Source organism: Octodon degus, unplaced genomic scaffold (genome assembly GCF_000260255.1).
Source record: "Octodon degus isolate 3935 unplaced genomic scaffold, OctDeg1.0 scaffold00273, whole genome shotgun sequence".
NCBI classification, from domain to species: domain Eukaryota; kingdom Metazoa; phylum Chordata; class Mammalia; order Rodentia; family Octodontidae; genus Octodon; species Octodon degus.
Window position 1 is genome coordinate 1,351,139 of NW_004524849.1, and position 9,917 is coordinate 1,361,055.

Consider the following 9,917-nt stretch of genomic DNA (forward strand, 5'->3'; position numbering starts at 1 on the left):
TGGCATGTGGTGCTGGGGGATTGAACCGCGGTCCCTGATGCTTTTGCTAAGCTTGTTCTAAGTAGGTGCTTTAGACCACTGAGCCATCTCTCCAGCCAGCATTTTATTACTAAGTCAATTGTACTACTTGTTACTGGTTTCCTACTTCTTCATGACTCAGTATTGGTAAGGTGTATGTGTCTAGGAATTTGTTTAGTTCTTCTAAATTATCAAGTTTGTGTTTTTATGGTTTGAGCCATAATGTATCTTCTTATGTCTGATTTTTTGTAGGTTTCTCTTTTTCTTACTCTAACAATTTGTCTCTTTATCCTTCTGTAGAAACATCTCTTTCTTAAGTTAAGCTTTTTAGTTTCCATTTTCTTTATCTCTGCTTGAGCTTTTCCTACTTATTTCATTCTAATTTTGCATTGTGTGTTCTTATGATTTTAGGTTTTTGATATATAACATTTTAAATTGATTGGTTAAAAAATCTAGTTTATCTTTCAAAAAAGAAAGGGCTGGAGATTTCAAGGCACCTATAGAATTTTAAAATCTAACAAGATTGAGGAAGAGTAGAGACTTGCAATTTTCTATAATATGTTAGTATGCTGGCTGTCTCAAGCCTTCCATGCCAACTCCACAAGATCTGTCTGCAACACAAGACCAGTGACTGCCTGAACGCTTTCTCACTCAACCTGCTTCTAGCAGAGAGAAGGTAGCCGCATGTGGGCTGTGTATAAGCGAGCTGCTCAATGGTGCAGGGATGACATGAAAAACTCTGATTCCACTTGGCAGCAACTTTCCACTCTTTTGGCAGATCCAAACCATAATCACTGTGGTGTGTGCAGCTTGGAGAGGATTATGAGGCTGGCTGGCAACCAAGAAACTAAAAAGCCGTCTATTGGTCCAGCAAAGGAGTCCTTCATGTTGGGAATGCCAGGGCCCCAAATGTCCACAAACACATTTTTCACAGATATCCCAGGAATTTAAGTTCTACTGTTAATGTCTAGAAAGTTCTGCCTCTCCCAAGACCTGGAGGAACAGCAATTTCTTGCTTAACATAGTTCTTGGGGAGAATATAAATAAATATCTAGCTGTGGACTCCTGTTTCTTAGAGTCACATCTGTCACCTGTGAGAGTAATAAGCTCATCAGCACCCGTTGCCCTCCCTCTCTCCAAAAGCTGTGCAATCACTCTCAGAAGAAAGAGAGGTTAGAAGGAATCCTATACTAACGTGAGAGTCCTACTGCCTAAAATGCACTGTGGGCTTCCTTCCTGAGTTTGGGGGTCTGACAGCAAAAAGAGGAAAAGCTCCATCTAAAGAACTCCCTCTCCCCAGTCAGATACATATCCTTAAGTTAGCCCTTATGTGATTCAACCTAGAAGAAAATGAACAATTCCAATGCAGGCGATGCGCCAGCCCGGTATGCATGAAAATGCTACAAGAGAAGAAGCCTGCCTCCAGACCCTTTTCTGCCTTATTCCTGGGAGCATCAGCACGGGATCATCGCTCACTGTAAACATTCACAATCGGAAAACACTGGAGGGAAGCGGCCACTTTGCATTATGTTTGTGGAGGAGCAACATCTCAGTAAGATAAGATAGGCCTTAGCTTGTGAATTTGATGAACTAAAATAATAATAATAATAATAATAATAATAACAACAAGTGCTTCAATTGAATGAAACTTATTACCAGGTCAGAGGGTCAGTACTCACAAGGTGCCATGAAGCTACTATTCAAAGTCTAAGTCACAAAGGATTTCAGTACATATGACGCTCCTGAAGAAAACAAACGCCCTTAAGCCAAATCTAAAGCTTGATTCATGAAGGAGACTTAGCTAGTACTGCCAGCCTCAAGATCAAGCGCTACAGTTTCATAGATCTGAATGGCAGCAAGTTCCAGTGAACTGGCTGTGGCTACTCTGTATGTATATTCTACACGACTTTTCAGTCATTACCTATAACTAGATCCGGTTTATTTATTTATTTATTTATTTTGTTCTTACTTGTATGACTCTTAACACACAGCTTTCCTACCAAAGAAATGGAGACCAAAGCGAAAAATAATATAATCCAGACCCTGTTACCACATGGTCACTGCTGGTAGTGTGCCAAGCCTGCTAGCTCTACAAAGTGGTTACCACCATACTCAGGTCCTAAGGCTCCTGAGGCAAGCTGATGAGAGCAAGACATCAGGAGCTAGGTAAGTCAAGTTAAAGAGACAACAGAGGGGCCGGGGAGATGGCTCAGTGGAATAAGCACTTCCCCGGCAAGCACAAGGGCCTGAGTTCAATCCCTGGTTCTGCCAAAAAATAAAAAATAAAAAAAATAAAGAGATGACAGAGGAAATTTGCAAGTATTGACAGTGTGGGAATCTGGAAATAAATGGAATTCCTTGTCAATGTCTTTTATATTTTATTTCATTAATATGGACTAGTTGCATATATTAATAAAGTTCAGTGGGCTTTTTATAACTTCATTTCAAAATGGAAAGGTAACGAAGATGAAACAAAAAAGGGAATTTGGTGGGACAAAGTCTAAGAGAAAGGGACTACTTAGCCCTGGCAATGGGCTGCAAGCCCATTGTACACTGCAAGCCTGGCAAGGGCAGGTGCTGGTTACATGGGCATGTTTCCTGCATGCAAAGTTGCCCAGTTATACATTTATGATATGTATAGTTTTGATGTATACCATACTTTATCAACAAGTATTTTTCAAAAGGGGATTTGGGGTCAGATTTTCTAGAAGCTGGACAAGAATAAAAGAACAGCATAGAGTTATCAGAGAGGTGTTCAGATAGCATCTCACCTGCAAAAGATGCTATGTGAATTACTTAGCGGGCCACCCAGAGCATGAGTGTTGCAGTATTTAAAGAACTTGATATATAGAGACAGGTTTAAAAATATTATACTTACACAGCACAAGACATACAAAACACTCATATTTTGGTGAGACTGAAAAATATATGCAGATAGATAAATGTAGAGGATTTGGAGGCACATAAGAAATCAATTAATCATTGATCTCTTCTTGCAGGTGCTATGGAGTAGATAGAAGATTTACTTTTTGTCATAGTTCCATTCATACTGTTAGATTCTTTTAAATCATGGGAGTATATTGTTTTTTCAGTTTAAAACATGAAAAGTCAAGCAGGAAAATTCTTAAATTAAATTACTATGAAATAAATCTACAAGGATCCTGAGGGACTTAAATTCTTTTAAATCAACAATTTCTGAGATGTTAACAATATAAGTACAATTAAATAAATAACTCACTCCTTTGAAATAAAAATGTCAAGACCTACACAAAAAACACATTTTGCAACTCCAAATGAGTAATAGTTGTGACTTAAACACATACTGTGAAATTTCCCCAAACATGGTAACCGGGGAATAATCTAACAATTACACTATAGTTTAACAGTTTTCTCTCAGAATTTACTGTATATTGTTGCTCTGTGAAGAAATGTCCATGAAACCTTATAATTGTCCCACCATAGTCCCTATAAAAGCCTTATAACGACCCCACTATACCGTGCTGTAGGCTCGGAGACAGTACCACATAGGGATCCAACCCCATGTGCACATTTAAGTGTAGGAAAAAGTAGCGAGGCACAACCAGCAACATTCCTGCCCACAAAGCTCCCATTGTTCATTCCTCCAGCCACCGGAGACAGCCACCAACAGGGCCACAGAAGCACATGCTGTGTTCCTGGCATCACATGGAAACTTAGTTAAGAGAATCATTTAGATAAAGGACCCGAAGACAAATCCATCAAGCCAAACTCTGCTTAGAATAACTGGCATACTCCTGAGTTGAGGAGGCATTTTCTTTTTAAATAAAATAAACAATGCCAAAACAGCCACACAGTATATAGAATCTAGAAACTAGTTATCCAATTCAACATTTTTTCACTCTATAATTTACTGGGTGAAATTCTTTAACTGTTTTCTGCTTTGGATTTATCATCCATGGAACTCAGTAAAATAGAACAAGGTCAATTGAGGCATCTTGTCTAATTCTGTAGGTAATTTGTCACAACTGGAGCAATAAAATTGGTGATATTTATGTTTTCTGTTTTTACCTAAAGAACCTATAAAAGTGTTAAATCTTATCATCATTTGAAGTTGGAGGTTGAGAGGTGGCTTGATATTTTTCTCCAATTGTTGCAAAGAAAAGTTGGGTTTAGAGACAAGCAAATTTAAGAAGCAGTGATTTCAAAAAGCTGGAAAACCAACTTTATTTTACCAATATGAACCCAAATTGAAGCTAATATACACAGGAAAAGTGCTGTTTTCATCACTTGCCACTAATAATGTAAGAGAAATTTCTTTCTATTGCTATGTAGCAATGACTATGGCAAGTGGCCTACATCTTTATGTACAACCCAAATATTTAGGCTGATTCTATTCCTATAAAAACTCCTAAATTAGAATTCATTAACTAGAAAGTACCCAAGCTAAGAGATGAAATAATCAAGACAGCAGAAGGCAAACGCCATGTCACGCGAATCAGTTAAGCAGAAGTGACAGTTCTCATTAGAAACACTGGTGCTCTCATCTGCCCAAGATGGGTCAACTAACAGGAGCAAAAACTAGAACTAATTGGTCCTTTCTTGATTCTAAACAGACCATCTGTGCTTAGTTGGGATATTAGCTTCCTAGGTCACATCCTGGCTCTACCAGGCACTAATCTTGTGACCTGGGGCAAACCATTTGTATTCTTCATGCTTCAGTTTCCTCCTGAGTAAACAGAACACCCCATTCTAAACACACACACACACACACACACACACACACACACACACACAGTTGTGTTTGGAGTAAATCACGTAACCAAAGCATTTAGAACAGACTCTCCATAAATATTAGTTTTCACTACGTTGATAATTTTGCTTTGGAAGCAAGAAAATAAATGGAATTCCTTGTCAATATCTTCAATATTTCATTTCATTAATATGGACTAATTGCATATATTAATAGAGTTCAGTGGGTTTCTTATAACTTCATTTCCAAATGGAAAGGTAAGGAAGATGAAACAAAAAAGAGAAGACAGAAAATAGAAAATCATTTATTTAGTAGAATTTATGTAAAATATCATTGGAATTATCTCATTTACTTGTTCCAATAATTCTTTGAGATAGGCATTAGTCATTTTCAGATGAGGAGGTGTATCTTTGTTGTTCACTGATGTAAGCACAATCACACAGAACACTTGAGTCTTTGCCTGACTTTAAGTTTACACACCCCTTTTCTATACTACCAGAGTACAGAAAAATAAAAGAGGGGAAAGATGAAGGAAATAGAATAATAGTGAGAAGAAGACCAAAGAATGAGTACTTTTTCAATCGCAAGCTGCAACTTCTATCCATTGAGCTAACATACAACAGTTAATGTCAAGACTGTGATAGTAATATAGGGCAGCATTTTCATCTCTGGTGCTGAAACTCTCATTAATAATAGCTTGGAACATTTTATAAGCACATTTACCTTAGTGAACCTAGTTAAACACTTACCAAAATGCTACTGATTGGGGAATAAAATATGAAGACAAAGTCAAGGTAATTCCTCCGAAATGCAGAACTGAATGATATGAAAAATGTTGGAACCAGCACCCCCAACCAAACAAATGCATCATTGTTTTTATGTTTATGTCAACAAAATATCATCACTTATTTTAAAAATCCACAAATGGTTCCCAATTCATAGACTACCTTTTAAAACTCAAATGAAAAGCCAAATCCTTCTGCAATTATGCAGCAGTTACTGTCTGTGACTGCACAGACTGTGTCAACCCAACTGTCTTCCCGCAAGCAACAGTAGTTTCTCCATAGGATAACACTTAACATCCCTTTTGGGTCGAGTATTTATCCTTGTGTTCTGCTCCATTTTTCATTAGCCAGATACATAGCCTTTCTCCCCTAAACCATAGCTTTAGACAGAGGGAAGAAGTCAGCCTTGTCTGCAATGCTAAGGCCACTTGTTCACGGTTCCATGAGTGAATGAGAACCACTGAAGTACACTACCACATGCTCCAGAGCTTCCCAGCTCCTTTCATTTCAGCAGAGTGCTGATTCCCACAACTTCAGTGCATGTTTTATTTAATTCATTCACAAGAGAATGTCTTCCTTTTTATCACAGAGTTGTGAGATATTTAAAGAAAAAGTTTGGTGGATTTTGAGATCACAGATAAATGTAAAAAGTAGGGGGGAGGTTGCTGACATATATTATTGCTAAATAAAAACTTTTCTCCATTCAACCTAATCTATAGAAACACACTTTGATGCTGCGATAACTGCACTCATGCTGACAGGGTAGCCTTCCAGGTCATGTTGTTGGTGCATGTCCCACATGTTTGTACAGATGTACAGACCTCACCTGGAACTTTAGGTAAGAAAAAAGAATCCCATCCCAGGGAAGTTGGCACATGATTCACAAGCCAGGTCTCTCACTGACCCTCTGAGTGAAGAAAGGTCTAGGCAAGAAGTCTTAGTATTAGACAATCCCCCAGCCCTTGGAAGGGGAGAAGTGAATGGATAAGAGTGACCCTGCACAAAGTGAGTGACTGAGGTAAGACTCAATGGAAGCTGGAACCCAGATTCTATCCCAAGGACATCCTGTTCATAACATTCTCGGTAGCTTGCGATCATTTTTGTGTTTTGGCTTTGCATAACTGATAGCCAGCTTAGCCTTCAGAATATTGAATAGGTCTTGGCCTTAAGAAACTAGGGCTAAACAACTAGCAAAGCCCTTTAAACTATAATAGTCTAAACTGGAAGGTACTATCCCAATATCCTTCCCAGCCAAATACTCTTCTAGTGCCAGTCTAAGGTCAGCATTTCCAGGGAGACCCTTGTGGTAAAATACAAGAACTTTGGACCCTCATTACATCTCTCGCCAAATGGAAACTCTGATTAATGCCCCTGCTATCATGTTTTGTCTTTCTGGAATTCTCATTGTTTTCCAGGTTTGAGCTGATTTCTAGTCATCCTTTAAAACTCAATTCAGACTAAGTATCAATTCCTCTAGAAGCTTACCATGACCAAATGCTCCAGTCTGATTTAGAAATCCTTTGGTTCTCCCTCAAATCTTTTAAATGCCATCCAGATCACATTACACTGCCCAGGAAAAAGAGCCATATTTGTCTATAAGGAGCCACACTTTATTCAACTTTTTTAAAAAACATATTTGAATAAAGTACTAAGAGCTAGAGGAGACTATTTAGAAATGGGCATTTTTTTGTTGTTATTACCTAATAAATTACACAGAGGTTCTAATAGAGAACCAAGAGTTTTGAAAGTGTCTTTAGTGACTAATACAGGGGTTGCCCACAGTCTTATCCCAAGCCTTGGGCTTCACCTCGACTTTCTGATGTTTGCCATAAAAGATGTCATACAGCGGCAAGAACCATGAATGAGGGTAAGAGAGAACAGACCCCAAAGATCTATGCAGAACTACCCATCTAAATACAACAACCATTGTCCATATACCTGGACTACCAAGGAATTTAGGATATACATTTATCACCCGTTGATTCTAATTGCATCACAAAAAAATTTCTGGAGTTCAGGAGCTGAAAAGAATTTTTAAGTCTTGTTTATTCCAATCCCCCATTTTACTGATAAGGAAACTTGATATCTATGTATGTTATACAACCTTATCTCTAAATCACATATTGAACTACTGACTGATAGTTCAAACCTCCTAATTTGAATTTTCAAATATTTTTTATGTATTTAGTATAGGGTCTATGGGGTTTCACTACACAGATCAGACTAGTAGTGATTCTCCTGTTTTCAGCCTCCCAAGTGCTGGGATTATAGGCACATGCCACCACACCCAGGCCCTGGCGGGCTGGGGTAAGTCTCCTAATTTGTAACTTACAGATTTATATAAATTTTACTTATGTTTCCACCACTTCTACATTTAAAGGACAGTTGGTAGCAGCAAAGCTGGGATCAAATTCCTGTCTTATTTACTAATTCTGTGACCTGAAGTGAAGTTATCAAATGGATCCAAATCTGTTTCTTTCTTTGTAAAATAAGGATCACGATATTTCTCTCAAAAGTTTACTGTGTCAATTAAGATTTCTTGAAAGCACGCGCTAATATTCAATTATTTCCCCAATCTTACATAACTATATCTGTTAACCTAAGCAACAGATATGATAAAAATAGGTAATATAAAAGCCATTGTTAATTAGCTACTCCTGTTTTGACAATCTGTAACACATGCATAGCTGTATACTACTGTATCTTCCTTTTTTCTATTTGTTTCTGCTTCTGTTCTTATTCTTCAAAATAAAATAAAATAACAAAATAAAAACTTTAAAAAAGTTTACTGTGTGATAAAAGAAATACTATTTGTAAGTTGGGTGGCAAAAATCTATGCCTGATAACTGTCTCCCCACTTAGTAACCCTTTACAGCAAATATTGTACAATTTTTAAAAGCTAGTGCATAGAACCCAAAGCCATATTGTAAAACTTTTCTTTTGAAAAAAAAATTGAGAATTGGAATTTTTGAAACTTTCTTTCAGCATGGAAGTGGTTAAAAAAAAAATCCTTCCTTCTGGTTTAAAACCAGGTTGCCCCAGTGCCCATGCTTTCCACATGGCGTGCCTGTCCGTGGAGGCGGTCACGTACTGGCGCTGTGTAGTGAAGGGTGCGCAGCACAGAGCTGCACTATATGGATGTTTGCTTTTGCACCTCGGCACCTCTCCTACCAGGTACCATTAGGCTGCCAGGGCCAGCCACAGCTCCTGCCCTCATCCTTCCTCCTCACGTTCTCGCCGCCGCTGCTGCTTTCAGGATATGTCTTGTCTGAGGACATTTCCCCTTAGCATCCCCTGGCAGAAACTGCCCCAGAGAGACCTAGGCTCTGACATCCTCAGGACCCCGTGTCCTTTCGTCTGTTCTTTGACAGCTAGTCCCCTGGCCAGGGCCCATTCTTTGCCTGGCCAAATCCTTCCCCGAAGCAAATACAAGAGCTAGACATAGAAGCCTTTCCTCTGGGGACAAAACTTGGTTGTTCAATGTTCGCGCAGGGGGAAAAAAAAAAATCTTCCCGCAGGCGGCTCGGGGCACCAGGGCCCGCAGTAGCCCAGTGCACCGGGCGCCGTTTGCGTCTGCGGTGGGGAATGCACCTCAGGAGGACGCACTGAGGGGGACAGTCTGAAGCGTCTGGCGGCGGGCCACGGGGGGCGCCATCCCCGGGTCCAGCCTCTCCTCCCATCTCCGGCAGAACCGGGAGCCGCTTTTCCAGACGCTGAGGCAGGCGCAAGATCCCGACCCCGTGGAGTGGGCGCGGGACACTGTACGCAAGCCGAAGTCGTGGTCCCTGTCGCGCGTCTGCAGTGGAAGACAGCAGAAGCACCCTTCTCGAGCTCGGGGCTAGGAAGGAACCCTCGGTCCGGAGTTGGAAGGGAGAAAATTGAGCCTACCAAGCACCTTGTGAAGGATGGCGCAGTGAAGAGGGCCATGGTCACCTACACGTACCCACTGCGCTAGCGCGGGTTGTCCCTGTGCACCGGCGTGCGCAGCTCCGCGCACCCAGCCCCCGCCCGGCCGCCGGACCAGCGCAGGCTCCCCGGGCTCCCTCCGCGGTCCCCTTGCTCGGCGGCGGCCCCCGCGCTCACCAGATGGCCATCCTGCTCTTGGGGTAGTCCAGCCGCTCCAGGCAGCCGAGGAAGTGGGGCAGCGTGTGCGCAGCGTTGCGGGCGAGAACGGCCACGAGCACCGTGGGTCGCTGCAGGGGCGACTCCGGGAAAACCACCGCCTCGGGCTTTGAGTCCGGCTCGGCTGCCAAGTGCGCCAGGCTGCCGCGGCAGAGCAGGGCCGAGGACAGGAGCAGCAGCGACCAGGCGAGGGTGGCGGTGGGGCGCGCAGCCATGTTCCTGGCCGGCCCGGGAGCGCGGCGGGGCGGTTTTGCAGCCCGTGC

General features: G+C 41.4%; 1 protein-coding gene across 1 annotated transcript in view; it reads right to left on the reverse strand.

Moving 5' to 3' along the window:
- Colgalt2 (collagen beta(1-O)galactosyltransferase 2) overlaps window positions 1-9,885 on the reverse strand; it is a 112,817-nt gene extending 102,932 nt beyond the window's left edge. Inside the window, exon 1 of the mRNA XM_004646604.2 lies at window positions 9,616-9,885. Within this exon, the coding sequence (XP_004646661.1) occupies window positions 9,616-9,869 (254 nt within the window). The 5' untranslated portion in view covers window positions 9,870-9,885. The remainder of the gene's footprint in view (window positions 1-9,615) is intronic.
- Window positions 9,886-9,917: the final 32 nt, after the last annotated feature.